Source organism: Sturnira hondurensis, unplaced genomic scaffold, assembly GCF_014824575.4.
Source record: "Sturnira hondurensis isolate 20B ecotype Veracruz unplaced genomic scaffold, ASM1482457v3 Scaffold0009314, whole genome shotgun sequence".
NCBI lineage: Eukaryota > Metazoa > Chordata > Mammalia > Chiroptera > Phyllostomidae > Sturnira > Sturnira hondurensis.
This window is the reverse complement of record NW_028081945.1, coordinates 2,902,908-2,922,854: the sequence shown is the minus strand read 5'-3', so window position 1 is coordinate 2,922,854 and position 19,947 is coordinate 2,902,908. Positions and strand designations below refer to the sequence as shown.

The following is a 19,947-nucleotide window of genomic DNA, read 5'->3' as shown; positions in this document are numbered from 1 at the left end:
CATTAAAACTAGATGGACAGGCAACTTTAAAATATTTAAAACCATGTTTTAAGTAGCTTTTAAGGTATTTATACTAGGAAAGTTATTTTGTTATTTACTATGTGCAGGATATTGGGTTAGAAGGGGGAATAAGTCTTGACCACAAAAAGTTTGTAAGACTGATACACATGAAAGAATGTCAATTGTGTTGTGCTGTTTTAAGTGAGGTCAAAATTCAAAGAAAAGAGATATAAGTGTTGGTTAAAAGAGCTGGGCATACAGGAGATGCTCAATAAATATTGTTGAAGAAATAATAAAAGAATGATGAGTATTAGATTATTTTTGTCTTCATTGCATTCTGGCACTAAGAATAGTGCTGGATACTGGCCTTCAATGAATTTGTGTTGAATAAGTGAATATACAGGTGAAGAAAATAGACCTTGCACCAATTTTTGAAAGTTGAGCAAATTTTCCAGAAATGGTAGCCACAGTAGAAACTGGGAAGAACAAATAGGCAGGGCCTAAAAAGGATTGTAATGTGATATAGATACACAATCAGCCACTCATTTTCTAAGAAGCCATAGTTAATGAAGGATCACTTATAAATTGTCTAGCATACCTTAAATCTCTTCCCATACTGCTTTCTTCTGCATCAGCTATTAAAGTTTTAAAGTCTTTTCTATAGGTCCAGTCTTATTTTACCCTGCTGTCCTGCTTTCTCCTCAAGATCCATACCCTACTCTTCCATTTACTGATGAACTTCTTGAAGGCACAGTCCTCTTTCAGTGATATGTGTCTTTATTTCTTTTTAACTCTGTGGCCTTTGGCTTCTGCAGCACCATACCATGGGGCATCACTGGTGGGCTCCCAGCTCTCCTCCAGGTTGACCTATTGCTATGGTGAACACCTACCTCCCTGTAACCTTACCCTGAACCACTTTCTTCCCTTTCTCTGTTAGGGGAGAATGACCCCTTCCTCCTGCATTTCTTCATGTTCATTCTGTGTTCTTTGTCTATTCTTTGCCTTCCACGTACACCTAGATGAGTGTCCTCCCTAAAAATTTTTTGTGTCCTTTGCTTACTTTGCCTTCTATTTGGGAGAACCCAGAGACTCCAGTGGCTCCACTTATCACCTGTATCAGACTTTCAGATCTGATGCACAGCCTGAGTAGAATCTCTACCTTCATATAGCCTTTCAGAATCCTCTACCTCAACATATCTAATATAGTAAAAACCTTCTACTCCACACTTGCTATTTATTTATTTACATTTTTGACATTTTCTATTTGGGGAATAACCCGATTGATTCTTCTGGTCATCCAGGAGAGAAATCTGTGTCTTCTCCAATACTGATGCCATAATCCCACAGTTAATTGGGAGTGAACCTCAGTTGGCTCCTTTGTTTCAATTATTTATTCTTCATTCCCTTCTTCACATTGTTACCACCATCACTTCTATAATTCCTTTGTTTCTTGAACTAGTGCAGTAGCCTCCTAACTTAGGGATGTCAGAAAAATGCATTGCATGAACAGTATTTATACAAAAATTATTCACTGTTTACCTGAAATTCAAACTTAAATAGGCTGTCCTCCAAATCTGGCAACCTTACCCTGACTGGTCTCTTACCTTCTAATTTCTCATTGTTTCAGTTTTTACTGCATACTCCTTTCAGAATTATTTATTGAAAACACAGATGAAAATATATTACAGAACTGGCAGGGATCATCTGATGGCTCCATGTGACCCAGGAAAAGAGAACCCAAACTTCTTAGTATGACATTAAAGAAAATAACTTCTCTGGCTCTAGTTCACTTCTCTAGCTCCATTATGTATCTTTCCATTCATGTATATTAGGAAAATCATCCAGCTCCAAACAAATGATGCACTTCTATACATGTGCTTTTTCTCAAAATGCTGGTTTAGATTCTAATTTCTCTCTTTAAGTTTAACTCATGTCCATCCTTCATGACCAAGTTCAAATGTTAGCTCCATGACGCTTTACTCTAATCCTACTGCAATTACCCAGAGCTTCCTCTGTACTTTCACAGCATTTTCATTCCATAACAGCCCATTGAATTCTCCCTTATAGTCCAGGTGTTATTTGTGGGCAAGAAATCTGTCTATAGTTTTTATAAAACCAAAGATACAGTGAGTCTTAACTATTTATTAGGTACTGCTTGAGGACTTTTTATGTATTGACTCACTGATCAGCAACTCTGATTTAGGTACCATTTCCCCCAATTGTATTCTCCATATATCCTATGGAGAATAGGCTCTATAAATTCAATAGAAATTCATTAATTTTTAAAACTGAATGAAGATACTTTTATTTGGGATAATGTATCTTGGGCTCATTCAAATGAATTTTTACCTTACAGTCAATATTATTTTCATTGATTCATTAATACTCTGCTTTTTTACCAGAATGGATTAAAGATGCCTTAATCTCATATAAAGATGAAAATATCTTATTGTAAAAGCACTGAACTGAATTGATATACTATGATTCATTACAAAAACAAAAATCAAGAATTCAAATACATTATGTCAAAATGTTTAAAAGGAAAAATACTTAAATTAGGCTGGCATATTAAGTGTTGACTAAAATTTTGGGGTGGGGGGAAGGCTTAAGGTTTCCCAGGAATCACTCTTAATAAAATGAGAGCCAGTTTGAATTCTAATTATTTAAAGGAAATGAGCTCTAGGTCTTTAAATATACAAATAATTTCAGAGTCAAGGTAAGGATATCCTCATGGCAGGAAGATTACATTTTATACTTTGTATAACTTCCCTATTGTCAAAGAGATCATTACTGGATGTGAGGAAGCATTGCACAGGTAATGTGTCTGAGAACACTATATACTCTGGAGTTCACTGTGCTGCTCTAAGCTGTAGAAAGTAAGGAATGTGAGAAGCTAGCACTTAAAGCTAGCACTCAGGAGTCCTGTTTGTCCTGATGAACTGACATCTATGCCAGTAAGATCAAAGGTTGACAATGTTTATTTCCTGTTTAACTTCCAGGTGTTGCCTGTACTTTTCTAGTCACTCAACAAAAGAAGGCATGTGACAGCTACTCACAGTTCTGGAATGACATCCAGTGAAAAAATTTGTAACTGTGCTCTTGTTGACTAAAATGATAAATTTGAGAGGTCAAAAATTTTAACCCCTTAAATTCTCCTTGAATACTTTTTTTCAAACTTCTAACTATTTATATGCTCTACATAATTTGAAGAAAAACACACATGTCTTTATGAACGCTTGTTTTTCTTTATGTGTTTGCCAATTTATTAGAAAGTAGACAATATTATTAAAGTACTATAAAATATTATAAACCTTTTTATTTCTTAGCTTCCCATTAAAAAAAGAATTATGCCCTATGAAAACAAATGACTCACCTGGAGCACTGGGTTTTGGAAGCTAGGACGTTAGACAAGGGAGTTACTTTGTTCTCAGTTCGTTCCCATTGTCTTTTCAGCTATGACCACAAAGGAAGTGGTGAGGAAGGGGTTATGGCATTTTGTCTTCAAGCCTAGTCATGGCATGCCAAAACTAGCTCTCTTACAGGAAGGTTCCAGTAGGGTTCATCTGAAGAAGGCGTGAGCACCACAGACTTTTGCTCAACCAGTAGAACGCATATTTCCTGAATTTTCATTTTATATTGTAGAAAACAAACAATCTTACTTCCTCAGGAATAGGTGCTGGCCTAGGATTTGCCCTAGGTCAATGAAATTTGTTCAAAATGTACCTACCCATAACAAAGTAAAACCTCAGGTTCCCGTAACCAGTAGTATCCATGTATGGAGTGCATAATTTCCTCTCTCCGTCTTTGAGGAAGACCATTGATAAACCCGATTCTATTGTTCCACATTCTGTACCAATGACAGCTCCCAAGATGTCCCATCTTAAAAAAAAGAGAGAGAATCCTTAAGAATTAGAATATTACAACAAATCTTTAAAAAGTATAATTTTTATTTTAATGAAGAACAGAGTATTGAATAATTCTGAAACAAACATGTGGTACTGCAGATTTTAGGTAATCAACAAACTTTTAAACACACTCTATTTACAATTATGTTCTTTTCCATAAAAAGATAAATTTAATCAATAGATTGTGTATAATGTTCACTAAGAGTGTTTATTCTCAAAGTACTTACCATTGAGGTGGGAAATAAAAAAAGAAAACAGGAAATCATAAAAAAGCAGTATTCATAATGTCATAAGTACTCAGGTGGTGTTTTGCATGTTAAAAAATAACTACAGAATGAAAAGATACAAAAGCTGGCAAAAAAAGGCTATGGAATTTAAACTGGGTCTTGTCAAATAGGTATTTGTATATGTAGAAGAGTATAAAATATTTACTATTTAAAATATCTTGTTTCTCCTTAGTATTCATTTATGTTCATGTCTAATTTGGCCATTGTTAGTTGCATAACTAACTTGCCTACAGAAGGAGATAACTGGGATGCACAGAGGTAAGCGACTTGCCTAAGGCTAACCACCTATTTGACTCTAAAACTAAGATCTGATTCTCAGTTTTCTGTTAGTTTATTTATTTATTTTTGTTTCACATTTTTTGTTGTTGTGCAAGTATAGTTGTTTCCATTTTCTCTTCACCACTCCCAAAACAGCTGTTAGTTTAGTAGTTACATTTCTAAAGAGGGTAGTGTGTCAGGATGATTATGTTGAAGTATTCCAGTTTATAATAGATTTGTGACCAAAACGTTTAGAAAATGCCTATTATTTTATATTTTAATAGATTATATCAATCATTTAGGAGCACAACAAATAACTTTTTGAGGAAGCTCTTAATAGTACTGGACAATTGTAAATCAACCAGGAAGCTCTCTTGACTCATACAGGAAAATTTCACTGGTTCATTGATCTTTCACTTGCTCCATTATCCCAATTAAACCACTCAGCCTACTGATCCACAGAACAAGTAAAGGTCATAAATGATGCATATGATGACTGCTTTTAGTCATCTACATACTTTACACCATTTATAAAGTTAAACATTAAATTAAAAAGAACTGTCACCGACTAAAAGAACCTTCTATTCAAGTGAGAAATGATATAGTCCTCTTCTCTTAATTATTAGTTATAAGTGAATAACTTCCCTAGATTAATCAAATGAATTATTTTCGTGACCTCTACCACAGAATTGTGTCAGATATAATTCAGACTGTATAGTTCTTTTCAATCTTTATTTTAAAGTCCAACATATTCTAATTTTCTCTACATTGGCCTTACTTTTCTGCTATTTATTGGAAGATTACCAAGTGAAGTTATTTTCTTTAGAAACCCAAATATTTATGATCAAGTGAAATAAAAAGTTTAGTTCATTTTGAAGAGAAAGAAGCAGAGAGAAGTCTGAAAATCACTTTGTATAAGTCTCACCACCTTGAATAAATTATCTTGCACTTATCAAAAATTCAGTAGGAGCCTGTTGTAGCACAAGCTCATTTGTTTATAAATTTGTAGAAGCACTGGCTTGAGCTCAGCTGAAGGCAAAGTATTCTAAAGGGGATCTCAGATCTCCATCAACCACTGAGGGGCTTGGGGAGGGCCTTTCACTCCTGGACTTTACAGTTCTGATCCCTAGGGTTGCAAAATTGTGGTTAATTCCAGTTATAAAATGATATGATCTTTGACTCTCTCCTAATATAACAATTACATGAAGTAAAATGATAATTAAACCTTTGAGGCCAGCAGTGGTACTGGAGGAGCTTTAAAATGCTAGTAATATCTAGGATGGCATGACAATTTCTCTGAAAAGGAATGTTAGTTCTCTATGGTTTAAATTATGTTTTCTCCAAGGAAATGTGGTTCTCTGTGAACTGCATTTGAAGAAATGTCTGCCTGGGGGAGAGTTCTGTACAACATAGCAATTTATATTTATTCTTTGATGACTAATTCTAAAAATAAAGCCCCCAAATTATTTATTACAAATACAGTAGTATCTATTATTTATTATAGAGTGGAATAAGTTGGAACACTGAAAAATGTTTAATAATCAATAAAACGCCTTAAGGCAACTATTTCCCTTAGAGGTAGCAAGATCACAATAATATTTAACTCATATTTTTTAAAATACAACTTTCTACTTTTTATTTCAAGAAAAATAAATATTTTTTGCAAGCAAAAATAATTTAAAGAAATTTCTTCAATGGAAAATTGATGGTGTCTCTACCAGCTGTTCTGGAGGGTTTGAGAATGAAATTGTTTTAATTGGATCAAATTTTACTCCTTTTAAGAGTCATATTAGAGAATAGGACTTAAATGTTATTAACAAAAAAAGAGAGATAAACATGTGAGGCAATGATGTGTCAATAAATGGTGGAAATTCTTTCACAATATATACATACACCAAATCACTATGATGTATACTTTAAAGAGTCCACAATTTTAAATTTCTCAATAAAAACAAATAAGGGAGGCTTTTGGCTGAGAGGTAGGCATAGCTAGATATACTTTGCCTCCCCCCACAACCAAAGGATGGACAACTACCAATTTAAAAGCAAACCCCACTGCCCGCCACAATGCCAGAAAATCAAACTGCATGGAAGTCTGACAATCAAGTCATTAAAGAAGAAACATTCATCCGCACTCGTAGGAGGGGCAGAGTTGGGCTAGGCAGTGGCTGGCAGTCTCTCACTTTATGTGCAGATAAACCCAGGAGGAACAACTGAGGAATGAGACAGACAGTGAAATCCAGGGTTCCAGCATGGGGAAATAAAGCCTCAAAACCTCTAACTGAAAAATACCTGTGGGGGCTGCAGCAGCAGGAGAAACTCCCCACCTTAAAGAAGAGTTCTTGGAGAGACCTATGGATTCCTAGAATGTACAAAAAACTATCCACCCAGGATTCAGTAACAGCAAGGCTCAATTTTCTTGTGGGTAGTGAGGGAAAGTGACTGAAAGCAGGGTGAGAACGGAACAAGTGGCATTGTTCCCTCTCTGACCCCTCCCCCACATACAGCACCACAACGCAGTGAAGTGGGCACCCTGCCCTGGTGAACACCTAAGGCTCCATCCTTTACAATGTAACAAGTGTGCTGAGACAAGGAAATATGGCCCAAATGAAAGAACAGATCATAGCTCCAGAAAAAGAACTAATCAATAAGGAAATAGCTAGCTTATCAGATGCAGAGTTCAAAAGACTGGTAATCAGGATGCTCATGGAAATGGTTGAGCGTGGTCACAAAATAGAGGGAGAAGTGAAGGCTATGCAGAGTGAATTAAAAAACTACACAGGAAATCAAAAGTGAAGGAAAGGAAACTGGGACTTAGGTCAATGATTTGGAGCAGAAGGAAGAAATAAACATTCAACTGGAACAGAAAAAAAAAACAATTCAAAAAATGAGGAGAGGCTTAGGAACCCCCAGGACAACTTTACAAATTCCAACATCGGAATCATAGGTGTGCCAGCAGAAGAAGAGGAAGAGCAAGAATTGAAAAGGTATTTGAAAAAAATAATGGAGAACTTCCCCAATCTGGCAAAGGAAATAGACTTCCAGAAAGTCTAGGAAGCTCAGAGAGTCCCAAAGAAGTTGGACTCAAGGAAGCACACAACAAGGTACATCATAATTACATTACCCATGACTAAAGATATGAAGAGAATCTTAAAAGCAGCAAGAGAAAAGGAGACAGTTATCTACAAAGAGGTTCTCATAAGACTATCAGTTGAATTCTCAAAAGAAACCTTGCAGGCAAGAAAGGGCTGGAAAGAAGTATTCCAAGTCATGAAAGTCAAGGCAGGACCTATATCCAAGATTACTTTATCCAGCAAAGCTATCATTTAAAATGGAAGGGCAGATAAAGTGCTTCCCAGATAAGGCCAAGTTAAAGGAGTCCATCGTCACTAAGCCCTTATTATATGAAATGTTAAAAGGACTTATCTAAGAGAAAGACAATCAAAACTATGAACAGTAATATGACAACAAACACAACTATCAACCTCTGAACCTAAAAAAAACCCAACCAAACAAAAAACCTAAGCAAACAACTAGAAACAGGAACAGAAATGGAAGTGTAGCAGTGGGAAGGGGAAGAATGGGGGAAAAAGTACAGGGAATTAGAAGCATTAATGGTAGGTACAAAATAGGCAGTGGGAGGTTAGAAATAGTATAAGAAATGGAGAAGCCAAAGAACTTGTATGTAAAACCCATGGGAATGAACTAAGGGGGAAGCAGAGAGTGCTGGTGGGAGGGGGGCACAGGGTGGAGGGATATAAAGGGGAGAAAAATTGGACAACTGTAATAGCATAATAGAATATTCTTTAAAAATAAAAAGTAAATCATATGTCAATTTAAATTATATCAATAAAGCTAAAATTAAACAAAAAATTTCCTTCATGAGCTTAAAATAGGTATCATATATAGTCTTTGCAGGGAAACTTGGCCGTGACTACCAAAATAAAGATAACATGTATACATATGTATGTATATGGACACATACATATCTGATTCTCCAATTTCCCTTTAGAAATTTGTCTCTCAGAAATACTTTAACAAGTATGCAAAATTTTTTATTACAATTTTCTTTGTCTATTAATAGGGGTAGGTATATATACAAAATTGATATATATACATGAACACTTTAATGGTAGGAAATGAGATTTGCATAGGGACTTTGGTTTTTAGTTTAAACATTTGCTTTGAAATAGTCAAATAATATTCAAATAAAAGGAATTTTAAAAGCCATTTAATTTATATGTATCATGACTCGGAATGAAAACCTAAATGATCTCATTATAGTTTGATGGAAATATTAAGAATGTTAATATAGGCAATAAAGGTTTTATATTTATTCAGATTATTTCCTACTATTATTGGCATAAAAGGTTCTAAAAGTAGTAGAACATTTTACATTACTTATGAAAACTGGTTTTATTATAAATTCCAGAATATATTAAACCAATTGGCAACCTTAGGTTTGAACTAAAATATAGAATAAAGCCTGGCTATATGATACCACATTTGCCAAATTCGTAAGTCTTTAATCTACTATGAATTCTCTGAGATTAAATAAATGCATTATATCCATAAGGTCTGGATTTGGGATGAATTCTCTGATATTTAATAAGGGATGTACTAGAGGTAAAAACCCTTCCACATTAATTTATATTCATGAGGTTTATCACCAATATGAGTCTTGTGATGTCTAGCAGGGTGAGTACATTGACTGAAGGCTTCCCCACATCCGTTACATTTACAGGTTTTCCCTCTATCAGGACAGCTTAGAGGAAGGTAAAGGATGAACTCTATGTGAAAGCTTCCCTGAATGCACTGATTGCATTTCAAAAAGTTATGGTCTTCTTTTGGCTCTCCTGTATTTCATTTAAGGTAATTTTATTTTAGGGTTTTTATTACACACCTTATGTTTCTTACACTTTCTCTAGATTAACATTAATAAAAATATTGGCTTTAGAATGGTAAGCAGCATTCAGCTTCTTTACCAATAAGACAGAAATATGACCTACTCTGGAGAATGTTTACAGAAAATAATGTATTGCCTGGGACGTTATACTATCAATCACTGTTAGTTTTCTTTTCTTCCCCTCTGTAAACTGTAGTGCTATTTTAAAAATAATATTATAAGTGAAAGCAGAAATTAAGATGAATTTCTAAGATATAATAAGTGTATGTTTTTTATACTAGAATAAGCAGAGAAATAATCCTGGACAAAGTTGCAGTACAGTATGTAAAGTGTTTTTGCTTAAATATCTTTAAGCAAGGAGATACTTAGTTGAAAGTTTGCATTTTATCTATTTGTGGGTCTTCTGTATTGAGATTTGGGTCACAATCTACCTAGGCCCGTATATTTATTGCAAATTTATCTGCCTGTCAAAGTGGGCTTTGCTTTAATAAAAATAAACATGCCTATTAAAAAGAAGACCCATTTAATACAATGTTAATTTAGACTGGCAATAAATTTCCAATTCACTTACCCTGAATTATAAGCTTAAATAAAAATCCTTCTTTAGCTTTATAAGTATTTTGTAAAAAGTAGTCTAATCAGGGGTAACATAATTCTGGGTAGAATGGGGAATAATTTATAGAAAATAATAAGAAAATGCTCAAACTGTTCTAAAGAGTTCTAAATTTAAAGCCTATTTTTAATAAAATAATCAACTTACATTGAAAAGGCTATAATGGAGACTGCTTTCCTTGGTCTATATGCAGTTTTAATTTTCTTTTTTTGGGGGGGGTAAAAGAATCATGTTATTAATTCTTTTTTAAAATTTTTATTTTTACTTAATTCTTGTTCAAGTACAGTTTTCTGTCTTATATTCCCAGCCCTGCCCCACCCAGTGCTCCCCACCTCTCTCCCATTTCCACCCCCACCTTAGTTATTGTCCATGTGTCCTTTATACTTGTTCATGTGAGTCCATCCCCTTGTCCCCTATGATTCTCTCCCCTCTCAGTTTTAATTTTCAATGGTTGTATGTAAGATTCTTTTTTTTTAAAGTTTTATTTACTTATCTTAGAGGGGAAGGGAAGGAGAGAGAAATATCAATGTATGGTTGCCTCTCATGTGTCCCTTGCCGGGAACCGGGAACTGGCCTGCAACCCAGGCATGTGCCCTGACTGGGAATTGAACCGCGATCGTGTGGTTCGCAGGCCCGCGCTCAATCCACTGAGCTACACCGGCCAGGGCTGTATGTAAGATTCTTTGGAACTATCTCTCTAGAACGAGGAATACAATATAAAATCATTTTATATTACTTTTTTCTTAATTTTATTAGAGAGCATTCAATTTTAAGAAAGACATTTTGCCCCACTTTGCAAGCAATGTCTTTAAAATATATAACTAATATTTGCATTTTGGTCTCTTTATTAAATCACCTATCAGACACAAAGTTACAGCAGACCTGAGGGAACCATGGTCTGTGCTAAAATTTTTTCCATAATTTTAGATCAGTTATATTTCTTGAAAGAGCTTCTTCAGAGAAAATTTATAAAGTGCCTGTCTTAATAGAGTATGGATGGTAGTAGGATGGGACTATAAGACTGGAAGTTGGAGGGAATTGGAAATAAGTTAGCAGTTCAGAGATTACTCTCTCTGACCATTCAAAAAGAGTCAGCAAGGCCAAAGATGAGAAAGGAAATTTGGTCCTAGGATAAATCATGTTTTTCCCTCTGTCATCTTTTCTATGTCTTGCTGGTATGTTAAAATTCTAGGTATTCTTTCACATATGAGAAGTATTTGCCACTGTTGGCATTTTATTTTTATGCTTTACTTAGGGAAAGACTTCATAGAAGTGATGGCTATGGCCTGAGAAAAGACATTTGCATAAGTCATTCTAAAAAAGTACAGTTGGAAATATTTTTTGAAGTTTATTATTATTATTTTATTAAGTCTATTTTATTGATTATGCTATTACAATTATCCCACTTGTTTCCCCCTTTGTCTGCTTCCACCAGATACCCCCATTCCCTCCATTAATTCCCCCTTAGTTCATGTCCATGGGTCATACATAGAAGTTATTTGGTTTCTCCATTTCCCATGCTATTCTTAACACTCCTCTGTTTATTATTATTATTTTTTAATTGTTACCCAAGGACATGTCTTTAAAAAACTGATTTGGAGAGAGAGGGGAAGGGAATGGACAGAGGGTGGGGGGAGAGAAAGAGATAAACACACACACACACACACACACACACACAGACAGAAATGTTGATGTGAGACAGAAACATCACATCCATCTGTTGCCTCCCAACCCCCAACCTAGATATGTGTCCTGACTGGGAATTGAACCTGCAAACTTTTGGTGTATGGGATGACACTCCAACCAACTAAGACACCCAGCCAGGGCTTTTTGAAGTTTAAAGAAAGAAATTCTATTTGTTTTTATTATTATAACAATATTCTCATTGTTGAAAAATTGGTAAGTATAAAAACTAGAGGAAAAAAATCACCCATAATCATACTACTCCAGAGACAAAAACAAATAATATTTTAGTATATTTGCTTCTTATATTTTTATATGTATATTTCCAGGGAGTTGTAAGAATACTGTATAAATGTTTTGTACTGTGCCCTTTTTCACTTCCATTAATAATGTACATGCTTTCCAGGTTATTATTAACACCTTATAAAAGGCCATATAATATTTTACTATGTACATGACAAGCTATAGTTAGTCATTATTCTATTGTTGAATTTCAAAACAGATAATTATATTATTTGGCCTACTTTGTGGGCCTGATGAATAAAGTTTTCAGTTTCCTAGATGCTTCTGTATATGTTTTAGAGTACAGACAAGCTGTTCTTCCTAAGGTATCAGAGTTTTGTTCTTCACATAAATTCCTGGATATTCAGGATTGTCTTGTTGATCAGGTGAATTACCAAGGAAGGAATATGGAAAACAAAGACATATTGAAGAAGTGGGCATATGGACATTTTGCTGCCAGCAACCTACTCTGATATTTTCAACAGGAAAATCTTATCACTGGCTAATGTTGTCCCAGGATGTCAGGCATCAAATCACTTGAGAAGAATTCAGATTTCATCCTCTTTTTCCATAGGACTTCAGTAAAGAAGGTCCTCTCACATAGGGAGCCAGTGGCTATATTTTGGATGCTCATATGGACAGGTGGTTCATAGAGGGGAAAGGGGCCATTAAGCAATTCAAGAACGGCAGTGCCAAGGGCAAACATGTGTAAATGAACTGCAAATTCAAAAAGGGTCTAGAATGCATCTAACTAATCATATAGAGCTTTTTTATTTGAAAACAAACACTGTTTATGTGTTTTAAAGATAAAAATAATTTGCTTAAATAGAAAGCAATGTTAAAGAGGGGTTCCAAGATGGCTGCAGAGTAGCTGGAAGTTCTGTCCACTAGCTCCCAGCCCTGGACTGGTCTTGCAGCTCAAATACAGAGCAATCAACTCAAAAGTCCAGTTGAGTGTGAGTGAGGGCAGGAGTGAGCAAGTGTGAGCATGGAGTGTGTGTGCGTGTGTCTGCACATGTCTGCCCACCTGCAAGGGCACTCAGGGGCAGGTGGCTAGGGCTCTTCTGGTGGAGCCTCTGCCACTGCCTCCCAGCCCAGTATATCTGGCTATGCAGATTTGGAGCAGGAGTTAATTTGAGGAAATTGCAATATCCTTCTTGGGAAGAAGCCACCTGAGTGGCCACACCTTGGGGCCCAAACTTGTCTCTGTGCCCTCTAACCTAGGCAGGGCCATGCACCTTGACAGCCACTGGAAGCCAGAGTCTGTGGGCTGTGGCACAAGCCAGAGGGGCTGTTACATCTCAGGCCCTGGGAGCTGATGGAACTGTGAATGAGGAGGCTGTGGTTTGGCTGAGGAGCTGGGAGCACTGGGGGAAGAGAAAGGTGGCTGGGGTGGCACTGGCTGCAAAGACCATGGAGGGAGTGCAGCAGTGGGAGCCCAAGGTTGAGACTCATTGGAGGGAGTGGCATGAGCACCCTGCCACCATCTAGTCTTATAATATTGCTGCTGGACACTTCCCTTCCTTTACCCACCCTATCAGGAGGATATGAGACTTGAAAGAAGACGATGTATACAGGATATAATCTATGGATTTGGGAGAGCAGGGGAGAGGCATTGGTGTGAGATAGAAGCATCGAGAGTGGGCTGAGCAGGGCAGGAGAGAGCAATGGAAGAAAAATGGGGACAACTGTAATTGAACAACAATTAAAAATTTGAAAAAGAGAGAAGCATCAATAGGTGGCCTCTTGTATGTGTCCTGACAGGATGCAACCCACACCTAGAAGCCCATTCAATGTAGAGGCAGTCCTGGTAGGTGTTGAGCCCCTTAGTCAGCCAGACAGGGGAGAGTTCCCATCGATGAATGAGTAAATAAAAATCAGGACTCAAATGCAATAAGGGGGGTCCACAAAATCCACACAAGGGACATTCCTAGGGCATCCAGATCAAAAGATCAAGGATTCTGCACTGTGGCTACTCTCTGCTCTGCAGAGAGATGAAAACTGCTGGGGAAAAATGCACCACCTTTTTTTTTTAAGTCAGTTTTTCCTTTTCCTTAAAGGAGCAGAGCATAGGTTTTGTGTTTGTAGCTACCCACCTTGGGCCCCAGCAAGGGTAGGGTGGTGTGGACTGGAGTTGTGTGAGGTGAGTCTGGAGTGGGAGGCACTGGGGGGAGTCAGCGGAGCAGCTGTGGGATTTGGGGGGCCCAGATGTACCTGAACTCCACAGCAGCCATATTTCTTGAGAAGACCTAGCTCTTCCCAGGGGAAAATTAATTACCTCACCCTGTGGGAAATCGCTCCCCACACTCCCTGGAAATCCCCTTGCCACAAACTCTGAAATCCTGTTTGCCTCACTCAGCAACTTCTTGTTTGGTATTTTTAAAAATTTCATTTGTCCTTTTCTTTCTTTTTTTCTCCTACCCTACATCCTAACCCTTGCTGAGGAGACAGCACAGACTCAGGGTCATCAGAGACTGGTGGTAGGTGCAGCCAATCATACACTATCCTGGGAAACAGACTGCTGTATTCCCCTCCTGGGAGAGCCACAGAAACACCCTTCTGGCACGTGGCAGACCCAAAATCTGTGTTCTAACTAGGGGCCCTGCTTTGCCAAGTACAGGGAAATAGCCCAGACAGACTCAGGCTAGTGGCTTAGAAGAAGGGGAACACACATACCATCTTCCCTTAAGTCTGAAAGGCACCTGCTATGGGAGATCCAGAAACCACAGCCCCCTGTTTCCACCAGAAGCTCTCTCAGAAATTGTCAGGTTTGTGACTAGTCCAAGATTGACAGCAGGCCAGCAGGCAGAGACAGGCATAGGTGGATCCTGTGCTGACTTGGGACATTTGCTAACACATCTCTGGATTCAGTGCTGATAAATGCTAGCTTTTCAGAGCAGCTTGGCCCACCCTGGGAGCAGCCATATGCAGAGGAATCAGCCACAAACAGTGGATCACCTGCAAATTCAAAAAGACAGCCAAGGGCCAGATACAGACAGCATCTGACACTGGCTTACAGCAGAGTAACACATCAGAGTGATACATTAAAGAAAGAAAATTACAGGCCAATATCTCAGATGAACAAATGCTAAAATCCTCAACAAAATACTTGCAAACTGGATCCAACAATACATTAAAAACATCATACACCATGAACAAATGGGATTTATTCCATGGATGCAAAGATGGTACAGTATTTGCAAATCAATAAATGTGATACAACACATAAACAAAATGAAAGACAAAAGTCACATGATTTTATCAATGGATGCAGAAAAAACATCTGATAAAATCCAGCACCCATTTATGATAAAAAGAATCAGCAAAGCGGGAACAGAGAGAGCCTACTTCAGTACAATAAAGGCCATATATGAAAAACTTACTGCCAACATCATACTCAATAGGCAAAACCTAAAAGCATTTCTCTCAAGATCAGGAACACGACAAGAATGCCTGCTTTCACCAATCTTATTCAATATAGTACTGGAGGTCCTAGCCTCAGCAATCAGACAAGATGAAGAAATAAAAAGCATCCAGATTCAAAGGAGGAAGTAAAACTGTCATTAATTGAAGATGACATGATAGTGTACATAGAAAACCTTATTAACTCCACCAAAAAACTACTTGACCTGATAAGTGAATTCCACTAAGTAGCAGGATACAAAGTAAATTATTCAAAAATCAATGGCATTTTTGTATACTAACAATGAATTATCAAAAAGAGAAACTAAGAAAAAAATCTTATTTACTACTGCAGCAAAATAATAAAGTACCTAGCAATAAATTTAGCCAACAAGGTAAAAGACGTATGCTCAGATAACCAAAGAACGGTGGAGAAAGAAATTGAGGAAGATATAAATAAATAGAAGCATATACCCTGTTCATGCACTGGAAGAGTAACATCATTAAAGTGTCCATACTACTCAAAGCAAGTTATAGATTCAGTGCAATTCATATTAAAATTATGTTAATCATTAACCAATGGCATATTTCACATATCTAGAACAAATACTTCAAAAATTTATATGGAACCAAAAAAGACCCTGAATAGCCACAGCAACCAAAAGAAAGAAGGTCAAAGTTGGAGGGATCACAATACCTGATATCAAATGATACTACAAGGCCACTGTAGCAAAAAAATTCTGGTACTGGCATAAGAACAGGTACATAGATCAATGGAACCAAGCAGAGAACCCCAAAGTAAACCCATGTCTTTATGGTCAATTAATATTTGACAAGTGGGGCACAGGCATACAATAGAGTAAATATAGCCTCTTCAATAAATGGTGTTGGAAGAACTGAACTAGCACATGAAAATAAATGAAACTAGACCACCAACTTACACCATATACCAGAATAAACTCAAAATGGATAAAAGACTTAAACATGAGTTGTCACACCATAAAAGTCCTAGACAAGAACTTAGGCAGTGAAATTCAGGATACCCCATGTAGCAATATTTTTGTCACTGTATCTCCTAGGGAAAGGGAAATAGAGGGGGAAAAAACTAAACAAATGGGACTACATCAAATTAAAAGCTTTTGCATGGCTAAAGAAACTATAAGCAAAATGAAAAGGGAGTCCTCCTAACTGTATAGGAGGACACATTTGCCAATGATACCTCAGACAAAAATTTAATCTCCAGAATATACAAAGAACTCATATGACTCAACAGTAGGAAGACAAACAATCCAATTAAAAAATGGGAAAAGGACCTGAATAGACACTTCTCGAAGGGGGGCATACAGAGGGCCCATAGGCATATGAAAAAATGCTCAACATCACCAGCCATCAGAGATGCAAATTAAAACCACAATGAGATTATCACCTCACACCTGTCAGAATGGCTATCATTCATAAATCAACAAACAATAAGTACTGGTGTGGATGTGGAGAAAAGGGAACCTTAGTGCACTGTTCATGGGAATGCAGACTGGTGCAGCCACTATGGAAAACAGTATGGAATTTCCTCAAAAAATTAAAAATGGAATTACCTTTTGACCCAGCAATTCCACTGCTGGGAATATACACTAAGAATCTTGAAACACCAATTCAAAAGAATTTATGCATCCCTATGGTCACAGCAGCACAACAGTCACAATCCTTAATTTACAATAGCCAAGTGTTGGAAACAGCCTAAATGTCCATCAGCAGATGAACAGATTAAAAAACTGTAGTACATTTATACAGTGGAATACTACCCAGCACAAATAAAAGAGATGGAATTTCTATTCTTTGCCATAGCATGGATGGAACTGAAGACTGTTATGCTAAGTGAAATAAGCCAGTTGGTGAAAGACAAATACCATATGATCTCACTTATATGAGCAATCTAATGAACACAATACACTAATGAGTAAAACACAACCAGAGACATGGGAACAGGGACAGACTGACAATTGCCAGAGGAAAGAGGATGGGAGAGAATGGTGGAAAGAAAATGAAGGGATTGGTCAGTGAACAGGCATGAATGACCCATGGACATGGACAATGGTGTGGGGAGAGACTGTGGGAGCAGTGGTGGGGGTTGGGACTAGACAGAGGGGGGAAATTGAGACAACTGCAATAGAATAAACAAGAATAAAAAGATGCATAATCAAAAAAGTAAAAAATAAAGCAATGTTAAAACCCAAGTCAAAAGCAAAGCAGAACAATTTAGAAGTAGTATGTGTCTTTTAACAGCTTGCAACAAGTTTACTCTGATCCAGAGTAAACCTTCGTGGTTTTAATAGATGCCCACTTATCATTTTAAGTGGGTATCTATTGTCTTTTTTCTTAATGACATATTTCTTTTGTTTATTTAGGAGTTTTAATGGCCCATTTAATTTTGTTTGTGTTTCCTTTATATCTCATTAATGAATATGAGCAAACTTTCTTGAGCACTTTTCTGGTCATGTCCCATTACTGATAGTAATTAGAGTTGTAATAACAACTAATGTTTAAGGGTTTTTTTGCTAGCTTATTATGCGCCATGTGTTGTGCAAAGTGCGATAACATATTGTTGCATAAAATTCCCCTTTATATGGAATAAATTTTATTTAATCTGATTTAAATATCTGATTTTAATATGCCTCCTTGCTTCTGTTGTTGCATTTGCTTGGAATACTAGTTTCTCTTCTTTGACTTTCAACTTCTTGTGTTATTTTAGTTTGGGTCTCTCATAAGTAGAGAATATATAGCTGATTTTAAAAAATTTACTGTGAGAATCTCATTTAGTAAATGAATACAACTCACACAAATGTATTGTTACTGATGTTTATACTGATTCCTGCCAAATTGTTTTGCTTCCTATTCACTCTGTTATTTATTTACTTTGTTTCACTTTCATGAAATTTGCTGGACTAAATCCTCTCTTCTGTGTTAACCTAATGGTTTTGAAGTTCTATAACCTGTGTTGGCTTTTCTGATTTTTTCAACACACAGATTTACATTTACAGTTTTGTATTAACATTACAAATTAACCAAGATGTCTATCCTCAATACAGGCAAGTTAAGAACTTTGGCAGTATTTTATTTCCTTATTCTCCCTCTCTTTGTACCTCTCAGCTGGGCTTAATTCCAAATTTTTATTAAAAGTTTCAGTAATAAGAAGGTGAAAGGATTAACCAAAAAACCCACACATCCGTAACACAAAGACACAGAAGGTAGTGTGGTGACAGCTGGAGTGAGGGGGTTAGGGGCGGGCGGGTGGAGGTGGGCAAAGGGGGAGAAGCTGCAGGCGGGGAAAGAAAATCTTTGCTTGAGGCGATGGACACACAAATGAAGTGAGTAGATGATGTTTTGTTGAGTTATACACTTGAAGCCTGTATGGTTTTGTGAACCAGTGTCTCCCCAATAAACTCAACTCACAACAACAAACAAACCCCCCCACACAAATGTATATTTAGACTGAACTACAAACTTCATTTTTTTACTTGGTTATTACTCTTTTTCTGACTCTCTCATCTTCCTCTTGGGTTAACTTCCAGGCATACATACATGTTCTAGCAATTCTTCCACAGGGTAAACTTTCTGAACCTTGCACCTCTGAAAAGGCTTTTATTTTCCCTGGAAAGAATGATATTTCTCCAGAGAATTTTATGTTCCAAATATTTTCCTCTCAGACACGAAAATAACTGTTTCATTTTTTAAAACTTATGCTTGGTGCTACAAAGGAAAGTACAGTGAATCTCAGCTAGAAGCTTTTAGGGTTCCCTCTGTTAGTTTCCCCCAGATGCTCTAGGACTGGGAATTTTTCCACTCATTTCGCTGAATGTTTTGATTCAGAGGTTTTTTCTTTCTTCCTCTTTTGTAAATTTCAGAAACTTTTCATCAATGATAAACACTTGTTGAGTATTTCATTCAATATATTTCCTTCTGGAAGTCCTATTATTTCTAATGTTAGAAGTCCTATTATTTTAACTTTTATTGCACCCTGCTCATCACTTACATCTGTTTTTCTTACATCTAATGACCTTAGCTTTAGAAATGTATCAAGACTCACATGTCCAACTCACTAATTTGTTCTTCACTTAGGCCTATACTGATATGGGGAGAAAATTCTTCAAGTTTGTTTTCTCACATATTTCTTATTTCCTTGCAAAATCTGTTTTAATTTCACAAACACAGTAGCTCTCTGATTCCTCTGAGGACAGTAATTATACTCCTTATAAAGTCTCCATTTGTTTAGTTTTTTTACTTCCATTTCCTTGGCTCTCAGTTCTTTAGTTTGATGTTTATTATGGAGTTGATTTTACTCAGATTTGATAATTCTAGATCATTTGTTTAATTTTTTCTACTATTCTCTCTTAGTTTGGGTACATAAATGGCCACCAATGGGGAGGGTAAGATGAGGCCTTGGCTGTGGACAACCACGGTGGCTCCTCATCTCTTTGAGGTTTCCAGTCTTCTGGCATTGTCCTGCTTCTCTTTTCCAAATGTCCACATTCACTGCTTGTTCCTGGGGACAGACCTGTGTGATAAGTGGGTGTAGGGAGGGACCATCTACTTGGCATCTACTTGACCATCCACTAC

The 19,947-nt window shown here is 36.8% G+C and overlaps 1 protein-coding gene across 2 annotated transcripts in view; it reads right to left on the bottom strand.

Moving 5' to 3' along the window:
• The window catches only part of RELN (reelin), a 577,463-nt gene that overhangs the window by 198,427 nt on the left and 359,089 nt on the right, over positions 1-19,947 (bottom strand). For both annotated transcript variants that reach the window (XM_037057079.1, XM_037057081.1), the window contains exon 12: positions 3,728-3,879. In XM_037057079.1, coding sequence (XP_036912974.1) covers positions 3,728-3,879 — 152 coding nt within the window. The remainder of the gene's footprint in view (positions 1-3,727; positions 3,880-19,947) is intronic.